Here is a 17281-nt window from a genome sequence, read left to right as displayed (position 1 = left end):
CAACAAATTCAAATACTAGGAACTGAGAAAAATACTAGTTCAAACAGTTTTTATCCTCAAGTAATAATTTAGTAGGGAAAATAAGATAGACTCTGATTGGAAAGAAAGACCATGAACTCCAAAACCTACATTTAAGGAGGGAGTGCAAGACAGACAACTCCTCATTTCTCACCAGGCTTCACTACTTTGGGACTTCTCTGACTTCACCATGCACTAGGAATCTTATTGGGAAAATCTCATCATCCTACAAGATCCCAACATCCTTCATACTCTACCTAATCACTACCCACTGTCCCAATGACTGGAGGAAGAGCCACGAATTTCAAAACCTTCATTTGAGGAGGGGATTTGGCACAGATATCTCCTCATTTCTCACTTTGTTTCACTATTTGTGACTTATCTGACTTCACCACATCCCAGCACCCAGTAGCTTTCCCTAACCCCAAAATTCTTGGTTTCCTTCCTCTATTAGATTGTAAGCTCCTTGAGGGCAGGGACTGTCTTTCTTTTTTTATATTTATATTCCTGGCACTTAACACTTTGCCTGGCACATGGTAGGTATTTATCAATGCTTATTAAGATATAATTGTGAGGGGGCAGCTAGGTGGTACAGTGGATAAAGCACCGGCCCTGGAGTCAGGAGTACCTGAGTTCAAATCCGGCCTCAGACACTTAACACACACTTACTAGCTGTGTGACCCTGGGCAAGTCACTTAACCCCAATTGCCTCACTAAAAAAAAAAAAAGATATAAATGTGAGAGAAAGAAGAATATGTGAAATGTATTACAGAATTACAAAGAGCTATAAGAGGTTAGAAAGACCAGTGAAAGATTTATATAGGTGGTATTGTTTGATTTGGGCCTTGAAAGATAGCTAGAATTTTACAAGGTAAAAGAGAGGGCAAAAAAAGATATTCCAAACACAGGAAAGGTATTCAGGGAAGAAAAGATCAAGACACATTTAGGAAATTATGGGTAATCTAGCTTTACTGAAACAGAGATACATGAAGGTGAAATAGATTTAACTTTAGTTTCATTTAAAATACTAATATTCAAAATACTTCAAGTAGATTGATTAATAACACTGTCAGTTTTTAAACTGACTTTTTCTATAGCTATGAGATACTAAAGTTATTTGTGGATGCCTTAGATCCCCAATTAAATTATAAGGTACTTGATGGCTGGGACTGAATCGTCTTTGTCTCTGAATTCCATATGACAAAATGCCTTGCATGTAATATATATTTTATAAATGTGCAATAAATTGTTGAACTTAATTATTAAAATTTGGCATTATTATGACTGCCATTAAAATATAATGGAGAAATTAGAAATGAAATTTTGGAATTTGAGATCACTAATTTTTTTCCCCACTTCAATATGAAGTTACAATGCAATGTGAGCTAATAATTATATACTGCATATAAAGAAATTAAAGTTTTAAAAAGGTTAGAAGATACAGGATTACAATAAGATTATTATTCAATTCTGATTTAAATGCTTCTCTTATATGTCAATTATTACCCTATAGAATCAGTGTCCTTCTGAAGAACAAAGCGGGGTAAGCTTAAAATTGGTCACAAATAAAAAGGAAATTCCATTTCAGGGTTTTACAGCTCTTAAGATTAAAGTTAAAAAGATCTGATGAAAATACTCTCCAATCATTTTTTCTGAAAGCTTTAAAAATAGAATGTTTGGGATGGTAAATATGCATTTTAAATAAATAAGAGCAAATATATATGCTCTCTGAACCTTTCAAAGTTCCTTCTCTTTTTATAATTCTATTACCAACAACTTTTTTTATCTAATGATCAACAAAAAATTCCACTTTCATTAATTTTATACGCTTTAGTAAAATATGTGGTAGATACTTAGAATAAATTAAAATAAAGTTATTATGGCCAAAATTATTTTCACATATTCTTCTTGCTTTTATTTACCTATAAGAATAGAACAACTAAGTTTTAGAACCTTAAAATTAAGGGTTTGAATGGACTAAGTAAGCTCTAAGGTTCATTATACATCTAAATCTTGCACTTCTAAGAAAAATATTTTGTTTATCAAACAAAATATTCTGTTATTTTTTACCTTAAGAGAAGTGGCATATACCTTTGCACTTAAGTTTCCACAAATATCAGACTCAGGAAATTCTGTAGGAATGTTCATTACTTCCTTTTCTTGTCTTATTTTACATTTAGTTTCATTTCTATCATATTTAATAATGTGAAGAGAGAGATTCTGTTGATTATTCAAGCCCTCTGTTTCCTTCATATTTTCAAACTCTACTTCATCTTGACTTTCTTCTTCATCTTCTGTATCTACATATTCTGATTCTTCCTCTCCATCTATAGCATCCTGGTCATCTTGACTGAATTCCTCCTCCTCTTCTTCTTCTTCCTCTTCCTCACTTTCTTCTTCTTCTGCTATTTCATCTTCATAATCTTCTAACTGTTCTTCCTCTTCACTGCTTTCTAATCCTTCTTCTTCCCGATAGTTCACATATGAATTGTCTGACCCCATCAATGTTTTATCTTCAATATATAAATTTCCCTGAGTTTTCTTTTGATGTGACTGTTGAGGACTTCCATTTCTAGAATCCTTGCCATCTTCACGAAGTGGTTATGAGTGCGGGAGGAAAGAGGGTGAACAAACATGGAAAGAAGAATAAGAACCATAGCAAATATAATTACCTTATTAATGCCCAGAGTAGACATCATGTGGGAAGACTTTGAAAAGGAGCCAGGTGAGGGATAGACAGGATGAGGGGAGCACTGGGCTTGGGATGAAGGCTTAGGAAGGGAATCTGTCATATCTTCTTTTTCACTATCTGATTGATTGTGTCCAAGCAAAGTTCTATGTTCTGTATTGACAGTGCTACTCTTTTCATCTACTATATTAAAAACAAATAAAGAGTACATGAAAGAATCTATTATTTCAAGACAATAAGTAATAACATAAGAGTAGAAATTCCTCAAATAACTTACTGTTTTTCCTTATTTGCTGAGAAGCACTTATTATTTTGGTTAAGTTTGAGTTGGGGAGGTTCTGCCAAAAAAAAAAGGCAATTAAGAATAATGAGTATCAATTCCTATAAAATACTAACCTTTAACAGTCCACATTTCTCTGAGGTTTACTATTATGACATATTTAATCTGATCATTACAGAGACAATAAAATTTTCTGGACTATCTTGTTCACCAAAAACTAATACACCAATTAAAAATTAGAATATCATGTAACCATCCTGACTGGAACCATCATAAATTTGTTATATAACCTGAACTGGACCTTCATTGTTTCAAGGCAGTCTTACCCTACCTCCCTTATCAATTTTCTATCCAACTCTCTATAGCAGCTCTTCTATACCTTTTCATCCTCTCTCAAACCTTCCATGGTTCCCTCTTCCCCCATACTTTCACCTGAGAAACATGCTTCAAATTCTACAGAAAAACATTGAGGCCACTTGATATGAGCTCCATCTTCTCCCTTTTACATCTCCTATCATTCAGATGCTTTCTGTCACCATCTCCTTCATCCCACTATCTCTTTCATCATCACATGATGAAGTAGCCTAACTCCTTACCAAGGCTGAGCCCTCTACTTGTTCAGGTGATCTTGTCCCATATTCCATGTCCTCTAAGAGATTTGCCCCCTCTCTCATACTGACTTATTTTTAATCTCTGGCATCTACTAACTCATTCCCTATTGCCTATAAACATGTCCATATCTCTCAGATCTTGAAAAAATCCTCACTAAATCCTTCCATCCCTGCTATCATCTCTCTTTTGTCCTTTGTAGTACCCTAAGTCAAGGAAGATTTCACAAAGTAAGTAGCATTTGACCTTGGCCTTAATTTATACACTAACTTATAATTTACAGGGTCAACAGGTTAATGGTGGGGAAATGACATTTCATGAGGAAAGCACTTATATGAGTAAAGTCTTGAGGTTGGAAAGTACAAGGCATAGTTAGAGAAGAATGAGTAATAAAATTTCTATGGTACTTAGGATTTCTTTAGGCAAGCAGTAAAAGTTTTAGTTTTATACTTCATACCATACACTATAATAAACTCTAACTATATTATTTAAATATTTAAAATTGAGAGCCGTAATAAATGGAATAATTTTTTTATCAACTATCAGGGATACTTTTCATTAAACAGAAGAATTATTAAAGACTATATCAACAGGTTTGATTATAGAGAGATCTGTATAACAACAAAAAATATGTTTTTAAAATTAAAAGAATAGAAAAATGTTGGAAAAATATTTTAAATAAGTATATAAATTGAGTTGGATAAGGACAATATGTATATAATGTTGTACACAGTCAGTCCTCAACATTCATGGGGTTTAAATTTTGCAACTTCAAGCATCTCCGAGATTTAATTAATAACCTCATTTTCACTTTCATGTGGGCAATTCCCTATGCACAGTAGAGGGGGAAAAAAGCGAGGCACAATGCTGTAAGTTTTGTGGAGTAGCTGGTATCTATTAGGCACTTGACTGGTCTTATTGACCCTTTGTAAATTAAAGAATTCCCCATGTATTTGTTTGCATAGTTTCATTGTTTGCCTTTAAAACTCAAGTTCTGTGTTACAATTATGCTCCCAAAATGTAGTACAGAGTTTCATGGGGTTCTCTGAACAAGAACAAGAACATTATATAAATATGCCTGATAACCACACAGTACCTTTAAGAAAGTAGATTAGGACACAGAGAAATGATAAATTTTTTAAAGGCAAAAATTCTAAATATAAGCTTTACAAATCATACAGTAATAAAATTATAATAAATACTGGGATCACAAGATTATAATGATGTAGAGAAGATACTTATTGAGCACTTAGTATATGACAGACACAGTATTAAGTGCTGGGAATACAAATACAAACAAAAGGAAAGACATCCCCACCCAACAAGGAGCTTAAATTCTAATGAGAAAAGAGTATATAAAAGGAAGCTAGAAAAGGGGCAAAGGGAAGGTATTCACTAAGGGGACATGGCAGAAAATAAGTCTAAAGAGTAGAGAGATAAGCTTGGTTAGAAATGGTATTTTCAGCAATCTCTAGCTAATGATTACAGTTTTTGGTGGTCATGGGAACCTAACCTATTTCCCATATGTTTAATGTATACATATTCAAGCTTTTGATTGTCATGCCATTTTCTAGGAATGTTACCTCCACAAAAATTGAGGATTGACTGTATCTGATACATATCTCTAAATCTAGTAAAATACCTCAAAATGAAGAAATGATTGAAGAGAAAATATTAATAACTTTGTGAAAAAATGCTTAAATTTCCCAGTAATCAGAAAAATATAAATCAACACAAATTTATTATATCCATTAGAATGTCAAACATTGTGAACATTATAAATTGGTGGAGCTCTGGGAAATTCTAATATGCCACTGGTGGGACTGCACATTGGTGCAAACATTTTGGAGAACACAAACAAAAGTCATCAAACTGATCATATCTTTTGATTTCATTGCTATGAATTCATCCTAAAAAGAGCACAGGAAAGAAAATAGGACCTAGCTAAACAAAAATATTCATCGCTGCTCTATTTGTAACAGCAAAAAATTAGAAGCAATCTCTATACCCAACATTTGGAGGACAGTATATTATGTAAGAGATCATGGATTTAAAGCTAGAAGGGACATTAAATACCATATGCAAAAGTCATGGGATATGAACCTAGGCCATCTGATTCCTAATCTAATACTCTTTCCAGTGGGAGAACTAGAAGGACACCCCATGATGAGAGGGACATTGTAAGAATCAGGCCTGAAAAGAAAACATGTGACTTGGTGTCCAGAAGTGACCTTTCTGGGGTTTTGAAGGTCGGCCTAGCATCCAGAAATTACCACCTGTTAGTCGTGTCAATCAGTGCTACCAGCCAATTAGCTTGGAGTTGTGTGTGTGGGTAGCCCTGCTTCCTGTTTCACAGAGAGCTTGTGGGAGAAGTGGTGGAAAATCGCTCTTTTTGTCTGGGATTTTGGTGTGGTGGCAGAACTTCACGTGGGCTACTAGGAAAGGAGGGTCCCTCTTTTTGTTCGGGACTTTGGCTTGGTGGGAGACAGAGAAGAGGAGGACAGAGAAAAAGAGAGGAAAGTAGATAGAAAGTAGATAGACTTTTATGGCATTACGGGATCCCATGTGCTGTCTTTACTCTTTAATAAATGTATCAGTAAATCTTAGCCAGTTTCCTCCCCAAAACTGGGGGGAGGCAGGTTAGGACCCACATTAGATTTTATACATCACACCAGTGCACAGATAAATACAAAGCTTATAAGGAAATAGGGAAAGTGATAGAGATATCAGCAGAAAGTAAATTATACACACATTGATTTCACCTAGTTTTTCAGTAAAAATAACAAAACTACAGGTGGGAAAACTTGAAAGAAACCTGAATCCTGACAGAACAAAAGGGTTTTTTTTTTTTGCTTTTAACTTATTTGCTTCCAAATGCTTTAAATTCATTTGGTGTTAAATGCTAAAGATATTGTTAAAGATTTTACTTTTTGTTTGTTTTTGTTGTTGGTTATTATATTTACAATAAAAAATTTTTACAAAGCAAAGCACCTACCAAACTGAAATTTAAGACTAGAAAAAGATTCCATAAAGAAACTTTACCTTAGTACTAAAATCTAAACCTTCTTCATCTGTGCTTGGCCAGGAATCATCAGCCCCTGGTTTGTTAGAGAGTCTTTTAAAAAGAAAACAAAAATAAGTAGTTTTATTTCCAGAAGAGAATCATCAAAAAGGTTTTTTAGTTATTGTCAGGTGCTTTACTACCAAACGATACATTACAAAGGATGACTTAAAAGAGCAGGTTGTGTAAACTATCCCTACTCCAAGATTCAATTTGGCAGAGAAGAAAATATTGTTGTAGAAGCTATTGGTGGGTCTATTCTTTAGAATAATATCACTTCCTATTTGGGGGGGGGGGCAGGGCAATGAGGGTTAAGTGACTTGCCCAGGGTCACACAGCTAGTAAGTGTCAAGTGTCTGAGGCCGGATTTGAACTCAGGTCCTCCTGGAGCCAGGGCCAGTGCTTTATCCACTGTGCTACCTAGCTGTCCATCACTTCCTCTTTTGATACTTCTCTAAAGTGGACAAATGAACACAATGGAACATTATAAATCACAGTCACTGAAGATCTGCAATGTATCTGTGCATGCCATTATTCTCTGTGTCTTCCTTACCAGTTTCTGACACTTTCATAGTAAGTCTCTCATTTCTCTTAAAGTTACCTTCCACAGATTTCAACTCTAGAGATGAGTTGTATTTCTTGTTTTGATGTTTTGATTGTGCCTGATTCTGTGATTCCATTTGGGGTTTTCTTGATAAAGGTACAGTAATGGTTTGTCTTTTCCTTCTCCAGCTCATTTTACAGATGAGGAAACTGAGTCAAACAGGGTTAAGTGACTTGCTCAGAGTCAAAAGCTATTTAAGTGTCTGAAGCCGGATTAGAACTTTAATGAGAAGATGAGTCTTCCTGATTCCAAGTGCAGAGTTCTATCCACTGTGTCACCTAACTGCCCTCTAGATATGTGAATAGGTCATATATTCCAATCTCAGAATGCAACCATTCCTAGATGTAATATATTATGTAATATATTATATAATAGAAAATATCTGCATAGTAAATTAGACATATTCATGATGCCTTTTTGGTTTGGAATATCCATCTGCCTCTCTTTCATCAATCAATGTGCATCACTTCCTTCAATATTTAACTTAAGGCTCAACTCCTTACAAAAGACCTCCATGAATCAGAATCAGAAAAATCAATGCAGGTCCCTTTATATAACAGAAGTAAATTTATTATTCTTTATCTTTCTTGCTAGTTGCAACTGCTGTGGTAATCTGCTTTCAGGGAGTTTCAACTCCTAAATTATCACTCTACTCATATCTTTGGGGGAATTGAAGGAGAGTAGGGTCTATGAATTGTGATTTCATTGGTGCAGGGAACTTGCAGAGAGGAAATAATGCAGACTGGCAACTGTTCTGTGTCAGAGAGTTGTCTGGGAATACTGAAGGATTTAATGACTTGCTTAGTGTCATGAAACAAGTATGTGACAAAGGGGGAACTTGAACCCAGTTTATTTTTACAGCCAGACCTACTTCCTACCCACTACCCCCAAGGTGCTTCTTTTCTCAGCTTTTTAGAATTTGCTATCCCTACAGCTTTTTTTTTTTAAGTTCTTAATTCTTTAATAGGCATTCCCAATTTCCTTTCATTCTCTTTAAATCTGCCAATTTATTTCACTTATTTGGCCTCGTTTTTTAAAATTCTTCTCTACCTCTCTTTTAGTTTGATTTCATCTCTTCCTCTTTGTAAACTTCACATTGTCTTCTTCCTTATATCCTCCTCTATCTCTTCAAATCCTTCTCCTTTGGCTCACTTTCTTTTCTTCTTTTAGATGGAGTCTTTCTCCTTCAGCTCAAGTCATGTTCAATTTCTGAAGGCCTCCCGAATTTCTTTATATTATTAACTTTCAATCTCTGACTTTTTTCAAGATTCTGAAGCCTTCTAAATCATTTTCACAATTTCTTCTCCTTCTTGAGTTTCAGGTCCTTTGCCTGCTCCCCTTGGACAAAAGCAGGAAGAGAGGCTCCAAATAATCTGCTTTTCTGTGTCATGATTCTTCCCACCAACCTCCTAACACACTCCCTTTGCCTCTTGTAAGTTCCCTTTTTAATTTTTTTCAAAAACTTTGCACCATTTCTGGAATACTTCATTCTACTTAATCATCTGGAGAGTGGAAAGGCTTTCCTCCAGCCTTTTTACCTTCTTCTAGATTAAGAATAACTTGTCATTGGCAGTAACACAAACATAGCACAACATCTGCAGGTCACTAAAAATAACTCTCTGGGTTGTATCGATATGAACTCACTGGAAGTGAGATATTTAGTCTTTTGGTGGCTTTTACAACTATGGCTTTGCCATTTCTATTTGCCTCCCTAGGAGCTCCAGAGAAAATATATCCTTTTAACAGGCTTACTACCTCTTGAAATAATGCCAGCTTGCCTGGATGCCTCTAATTGGGAATTAGAATATTCCTGCCAAAGTCTCAGTGTGAGAAGCAACTTTCTACCAATGTTGTCCATAAGAGTTCCAAGCAGAAAGCTCTTACAAACCACTTTTGACTTCTTTCTATTGCTTCTCTCCTTCTTGCTGAGATTTTCAATAATTCCAATAATAAATTTCCTGTCTTGACTCAGTACCGTGCCCCTAGTGACTAATACCCACCCCATGCTGATAATTACTTTACTTCATAATCCCTAAGCACTTAGATAAATTTCCACAACTGTAAGAAGATACATATTTGCACTATGGATGTGCCTTAAAATTATCAGGAATCCATCCCAGGGAGCTGGTACACAGCGTGGTCATATGGAAGAACATGGCTTGCTCTTTCTTCATTCATCTAATAACTATTTATTAATAATTATATTAGGGGATTGTGGATACGGAGTAGGTCTGGGAATAAAAATATATTGGATTCAAGTTCTCCCTTTCTCACATACTGCTTTTGTGAACCAAAGCAAATCACTTAGTCCCTCATTGTTCCCAAGCATCTCTAACACAGAACAGTTTCCAATTGGCTTAATAAATATATATACTAGGGGGCAGCTAGGTGGCACAGTAGATAAAGCACTGGCCCTGGATTCAGGAGGACCCGAGTTCAAATATGGCCTCAGACACTTGACACTTACTAGCTGTGTGACCCTGGGCAAGTCACTTAACTCTCATTGTCCCGTGCAAAAAAATAACAACAAACAAATAAATATATATACTAGGTGTTTAGTAAACATAATTCTATGCAAGATAATGAAGTAAAAATATAGGTTAATGTGATGGTGTGAATTGGTTAAATTGAAGATGGCATTTTTTGGAGCATGAGAATCTGCTTTGCCTTAGAAACACCTATTGGAAAATGGACCATGTAGATTAATTAATTAAAAGAAATATTAACCTGCTATAAGCCTACCTGCTTATAGATTCTTCTGGGGAACTTTCTTCCACTACTGTAGAAAGAAGTAAAATACAATTAAAACAAATACCAATATATGACATTAGTATTAAAAGTATAATTTATGAAGCTTTGCTACAACTTTTTGGGAATATGACAAGGGCTCATGATATAAATGTAATTATTCTATAGAAAAGTGTCTTAAATATCAAGGCTCTGAGGTTAGAAAGAGGTCTTTTTTTGTGAGGCAGTTGGGGTTAAGTGACTTGCCCAGGGTCACACAGCTAGTAAGTGTCAAGTAGAAAGAGGTCTTCTTAAAGCATCAGATATCTGTCAGTGAAATTTTTACATTGGGTATTTCACTGGCAGGTACTTTCACATTGAAAAAGCATAATATCACTAGCGGATACCATGAAGAGAAGAAACAAGCTGATATGCCATGATTAATCTGGGCTTTTTTATGTAGGCAGATTGAGAAAGATCATTATTTGTTCTACCTTTCTCAACACACTTCTCACAGATGGAATTGTGGATATCATACTGCCACATTCAGCATGACATAGCATTACCTATTTGGCCCATTCTGTAAATCAGGGCCCATCCAGAGACTGCTCTGCTTAGTAATGATATAACATATTTCTAGCTCTTTTCCATAGGTAAGAGATCCAGAAACAATGTCCCTTGTATAGACCCCTACAGTCCCTAGAATGAAGGGGTCGATGAGTTGCAAAACAATATGTTTCCTCTTTTCAAGCCTTCCTGGGGAGGGATGCTAAAAACAAAAACAAAAATCTTATGATGTACAACATACATCTCTTATTTCTTCTGACCTTCTCTCCCAAAATATCATCTAAAGATAGTCAGATATGCAGTAAAATATGCACTACTTTTGTCTATCAACCATCACATTGGTCTAAGGGAAGCAATGAAGAGGTGCCCATTTGCCCATTTGACTGAGTGTATGATGTTATTATCTGATTCATAACTGTTCTCCCAGCTTTACTTTCTGCAATCCAGTCGATACAGATACTACCAGATTTCCTTTAAACTCAATAGGAGATTTCATCTGTATGGAACTCATAGTGATAAAAATTACCTCCACTGATACAGACAGGCAATTTCTCTGCAAATTATAGTCTTAAAGTGTTAGTAACTGGAGGCAGTGGAAGGTTAAGCAACCTGTGTAGCATTAAGCAGCCAGTATGTATTAGAAGTGGATTTTAAACCCATGACTTCTTACTGTAAAGGCCAGCACTCTTTCCAGTCTTTCCAACTGGATAGAACCTGCAAGAACGTATACTCTATCTACATAAACTTTGAGAATTTAGAGTTACCTCTATATCCTGATGAATTTTAAAATAAGACTTCAGTATAGAGCAGAATACACACTGAGTACTTAGTCACTATTTTATTAGTGACAAATATGACTCTTACATTGTTTCTCCCTATTAAAGTGTACCTAAGCTAAAAATGTTATGCTATATTGTGCAAGATAAAATGATATCCATCTACACTTTTGCAAAGGGTGGAGGGTCAGAAGAAGTAAGCTAAATTCATATAGAACAAACTATCTAGTTCTCCTCCCTAGTCAGATATGATCAGGGAAGATTTCACTATGTGGTTTTTTGTAATTTTGTAATTTTTTAATTTAAAAAAAAAATTTTTTTTCAGGGCAATGGGGGTTAAGTGACTTGCCCAGGGTCACACAGCTAGTGCCAAGTGTCTGAGGCCGGATTTGAACTCAGGTCCTCCTGAATCCAGGGCCGGTGCTTTATCCACTGCGCCACCTAGCCGCCCCCTACTATGTGGTTTTAAAAAGTATGAAAGCTTTAATCCCCTCAAAGCTGGAGAGGTGGCACATTTTCTCAAGGTTCATTTCATACCACAGACATGATTTGAAGAGGCAATCTTATGTTATGTGGCATGGTGACATTTACATGATAAATTAAAGTAAAAGAATCACGTTTTATGGGCTTGTAAATTACCACTTCTCTGGAGCCTTTTGTGGGACAGGATCTCAAGCAACTTAAATCCCATGGTTTAGACTCATTCTTTTTTTTTTTTTAATTAAAAAGTACCCAACCTACACTACATAATGATTGTAGCAAAACCTCAGTCTAGTTAGCAACTACACGGTCACCCTGAAAACAGAATAAAGACCAGAGGAGTAGCAGCTGGATATTCATTCCCATTTTGTGGCACATAAGCAATTTACTTGAACTAGACACAAAGTCAAGCAAAATAAGAGAGTTTTGCAGAATTATCTGATTAGTTTATCTTTTTATAGAAAATATGGAGTGGAATTATACTAGCAATATGTTATATAATCAATATGATAACAATATAAACATGAGCAGAATTAACTCAATCCAATAATGAACAAATAAAAAATTACCATTACAAAGTAGTTTGTAAAATAGGAATTTCAAACAAAGATCTTTGTATTTTAGATAAAAAGTTCGGCATCATAGCATAATTATTCACAAAATAGCAGAAATGCTAAACAGATTCTACTAATTCATTTTTTCCCTTGAAATAATTTCATTATTTTTAACAAAAAGCTCAAAGTTTATCAAATTCAAAAACTGTATACTACTTTCTAATGGCATGCCACAAAAAAAATGTCAATGTAATGGATCCTATCCTATTTTGTTCTATATAATGCTTAGGATAAACAAAAATAGTAAAAGCAACACCAAAAATAAAATTTGAACTACAGTAGCAACCAAAGTAGTTTAATTATTATTTGAGTAAACATCTTTATTTGGTTATTTCATAGAATACCTTTCCCTGAAATTCTTGTTCCTGATGATTCCTGTTCCTGATGAATCTCCACTGGAGATTCCTGTATTTCTATATCCGTTTAGGAATAAGCATGAAAGGGATAGATGAAACAATGAAATCAGAAAAAAATACAAAGATAAGCAGCTGTATTCTAAAAGGAATATAGGAACTGTTAGTACAGTCTATTTGATTTACTAATTATGGAAGTACTTGAAGAGAAAAAAAAAGATATTAAAACCTTAATGAGACAGAAGCAACTGATTTTCTTTAACTAATGGTGCTTTACTTCCTCATTTCAAAAGTTTATGTGCCAATCTGCCAACTGGGATGCCTCTTCAAAGACACATAATCACTATCCATATAATTAATCTATGACTGATGATATGGTTTTCTTTATTTACTTCCAATCTTGTTCCTTATCTAATAGCACAATGCTAAAATCATTGCTTACTCATTAAATGCTGTTGTACTAAGAAAGTCATTACTTGCTACTACAGAAAGAGCAAGGCAAAAAGTAAAAATTTACCCAACTAATTTACCCAACCAACACAAATAAGATGGCCTTTCTTCCCCCAACCCATGACCACTGTGGATCGTGAATATTAATAATTTAAAGAGAGCTTATCTTTGCTAGAAAAAATATAAATTATTTATCTGGCATGTTTTCTCATTTCATGAAGAATGAACTGTTCTTTTAAATTAAATATATGTAAATCATGAGGTGCCACAAATATCATATATAAATGACTAATTTATCAAAAAACTAAACTAAAATAAAATGTATTTCACTCTAAAACTATATTGAATACAATTTGATTTCTAGAGAATTCATATAATACATCAGTACCCCTACAAAATTATCATGGATATGAATTATCATTGTAATATGTATATATAAGATATATGGGTTGGTATAAATTATCTTTTTATATTTATGATTATTTTTGATATATAAAATCAGTTTAACCAAATACAAGTAAATATAGCCACTTTGGTTATGAACTTTGATGACAATTGAGAATATTTTATTGTCTCCTCCATCCTCCAAAAATGACATTCCTTTGAAGTGCCTTGAATACCCCCAAATGATTGTACAGGCTTTTCATATTCACTGAAGAACTAAACAGTTCTCTACTTAATTTTGGAAGAAAAGACATAGTTTGAATCCCCTTAAATCTTAAAAAAAAGGGATATAGTTTTAAATAAATATTAAATTTCAATATACTATCACATAATAAGCAATCACTGCCTGTCAAATTAAAGAATGATTTCATAGAACCATATAATTTAGAAATAGAAATCTTAGAAATCATGTAATTGAATTCCTTTATTATAGAGATGAATAAACAGAGGCTCCAATATTAAATGATATTCCCAAGGAATTCCAGGATGTCCTAACTCCAAAACTAGTCTTTTTCCCACCACAATATGATGTCTCTTTAACTATTAGAAGAGGCTTTGCAAAGGCTAAAGTAACCCTACTATTAACAATGAGTTTCCCAAATGAAGTGGTTGGACTGGATTACCACTAAAGTAATTTTCAGTTCCAAGTTTCTATAACTATATTCTAATCATTTTTCATTAAAGGGAAAATGTTACTTAAAAAAATATCATGTTTCTAAACACCTCCCTGAAAGGATAAATTTCAAAGCTTATAAATGACAAAAGTAATGTGAGGAAAACACTTGAAATCATTAAAACATTATGTGAATGTAAATTACTACTGTTATTAACAATAAAGAATAAAATACAAAAGAATTGAGAATTTAACAACTAAAATGCTTATATTTTGTTCATTTCAACAAATTTCAAACTATCTTAACTACGTGTATTGGTGCTGAAATGCCAATTTTCATTTTATTGCTCATGCTATTCTTTTCTTTTATTGAGGAATAAAATAGTAGAATCATAAAGCTTGCGATAGAAGGGATCTGAGAGACCATCTATTACAACCCTATTATTTTAGAGATGAAAAAACTGCAGATGAGGAATGTCAAGTGACTTGTCCGTATTCACGAAGGAATGAGTGTGATTTAAACTCAGGTTCTCTGACTTAAATGTGTGTTCTTTCCAGTATAGTGTGCCTGATTGTCTTAATTTAAAATATTAAGTACAATAGAGTATTTTCCAACTACTAGGTGCATAGCATTGTAGCTTCAGCCTTACCCTAAATAGACTGTGAAAGGAATGGCCACATGGGTCTCAGTTCTAGTTTAGAATCTGAAGACACAGATTTGATAGTAACTTTAAGGTTGTTTTCTTAGGCTTATTTTAGTGTTGTTAAAGAAAAAAGCAGTTCAAAGATTCTCCAGAAAGCAAATAAGGAATACACCTTTTTCCATCACATAAGACAGAAGGGTTTAAAGGTCCTGGAAACTCTTGGGAAGAGGATAGTGTTGATAGGGAAGGGGTTTGGAGGGATGATGATAGGACTGACAAAAATATTATGTCTATGTCTTATTTAAAATATAAGTTGTCTTATTCTATGTATTATGAAAAATTTATTTAAAATCTTTTGGTTTGGAGGGGTAGAAGGTACAGATGTGAGCACTGATTGGAAAGCAAAATGACTTTTTAAAAAATCTAGGTCAGGCTAGAGTCTCCTTTATTGTAAATTATAATATGTCTCTTTAGCTGTCATGTATTATTATTTCAAGTTGGTTAGACATAGTTTCAATTCCTCTGCAATAGAGTGATGTAGTATTTATGAACTAAGAGATGTACAAATTATGAATTAAGTTTTGCATGCACTTACGGAGACAAATCAGAAGTGTTTGAAATGATAAAATGCACAATAAAAGGGGATTTGTTTGTCATGCTATAGACTAGTATTTATGTGGTATAAAATATTTTCTGAGGGAGGGGGACAACAGATGATGAATACCACTGTTGTTGAGTAGCCATATTACTCATGATTTGAATAAAAAAGTTAATTCAAATCAATGATATTAAAAATGAATTAGCAAGGGGCAGCTAGATGGCGCAGTGGATAGAGCACCGGCCCTGGATTCAGGAGGACCTGAGTTCAAACCCGACCTCAGACACTTAACACTAGCTGTGTGACCCTGGGCAAGTCACTTAACCCCAATTGCCTCACCAAAAAAACCCAAACAAAAAAAAAAAAAAAAAAAAAAAATGAATTAGCACAAAAACAGTGTTTCAGAATTGATAGAATTTCAGAGGGCATTGCAAACCCTTCACTTTATATTTGTAAACAGAGACAAAAGGAAACAGATTCAAAGAGATGAAAGGGCTAGTTAGGAGCAGAGCCAAGACTAGACCGCATAGTCCTAAATCCTGCTTGCCTTATCTCTTTACACTGCAGCACTGTCTCAGTTGAGGACATGTTTTACTTCTTGACATTTGTCATTCAGTGGTTCATGGAATTATTAATGATGACTTGTGCAGGGAAGATGAAATTATGCAAATAAAATTCTGGTTGGACAAAAAACAAATTGAGTATCAATTTTCAGAGAGCAGAAAAAAGATGTCTAGAATCCAATGTTTTGGATAAATTGTGGCTTTTCTACAATAACCCTGAATTAAAATATCAAAGTAACCAGTAGAAATAATTAGGGAGTGCTCAACTCCAGAACATAAGGATTTGTCAAAGTAACAGAAAATTCATAAATTTTTTTTTTACAAAATTGGGGTTATTCACAATTACTGTGTACAAAAGAATACAAGAAATAATGGTAAGAAAACAAGATGATGGTTTCAAGGAAATGAAAATGCCTACCAGGCTCCAGGGCACACTCATTGTTCATGATAAGAGTCTGGTTCCCTTCAACAAAATGATTTATATGAAAAATTTATATGCAAAGGGTTCACTAAGAGTAAAACTTTTTTTGCGTGTGTGGCTATTAGTAAAACTTAAGAAAAAAGGTTCTTACTTTGTTATTACTCTAAGCTTCACCCCAAAACAATGAAGATTTGAGGTTTATGGTAATAGTTTAAACGAACTGAGAGATCACCAGTTTTGAGTCTAATGATGGCTTCAGTGATGCCATTACTGATACACTTACCTATCAAATAAAGAATTTTACCAATTTTTGGATGAATAGAAAATAAGGTGAAACAAATAAATGTCTTATGGTAGAAGATAAGTATTTGAAGGAAAGCAAATATATTTTATAAAAGTGAATCATTATAATTAATTTTTCTTATTATTCATATGCCTAGTACTTTTAACCCTTTAAAATTCTAACATTAATACATTTATGTGTAAACTAGGGTTTTGGGCTTGTATAAAAATGATATTCGTTACTATATATTTCATAAATTCAGTGCCTACATTCTGCTATCTTCCTTGAACATATTTATGAATAATTCAATCGCTAATAAGCCATACTCTTCAATTGTAGTTATATTTAATTCCATGTTCTAGACTATAACTTTTTCTTGATTGATAAACCTCATAGACACTTCATCTTCAATGAGATTACTTAATGTAATTTTTTAATTAAAACTGGATTAGGTATTTAAAAATATTTGCTTAAAATTTTTATATGT

The 17281-nt window shown here is 34.0% G+C and overlaps 1 protein-coding gene across 4 annotated transcripts in view; it reads right to left on the bottom strand.

The window, feature by feature from the left end:
- The window catches only part of ANKRD26 (ankyrin repeat domain 26), a 99277-nt gene that overhangs the window by 66467 nt on the left and 15529 nt on the right, over positions 1-17281 (bottom strand). For all 4 annotated transcript variants that reach the window (XR_006353319.1, XM_043968081.1, XM_043968082.1 and 1 more), the window contains exons 7-11: positions 12770-12838; positions 10004-10040; positions 6639-6711; positions 2985-3045; positions 2691-2890 (exon numbers count right to left, since the gene is read on the bottom strand). Coding sequence is in view for 3 of the 4 variants with exons in the window: in XM_043968081.1 (XP_043824016.1) it covers positions 2691-2890; positions 2985-3045; positions 6639-6711; positions 10004-10040; positions 12770-12838 (440 nt within the window). In the remaining variant the exon portion in view is untranslated. The remainder of the gene's footprint in view (positions 1-2690; positions 2891-2984; positions 3046-6638; positions 6712-10003; positions 10041-12769; positions 12839-17281) is intronic.

This window comes from Dromiciops gliroides, chromosome 5, assembly GCF_019393635.1.
Source record: "Dromiciops gliroides isolate mDroGli1 chromosome 5, mDroGli1.pri, whole genome shotgun sequence".
NCBI lineage: Eukaryota > Metazoa > Chordata > Mammalia > Microbiotheria > Microbiotheriidae > Dromiciops > Dromiciops gliroides.
Note: the sequence above shows the minus strand (reverse complement) of the source record. Positions and strands in the feature narration are given on the sequence as shown.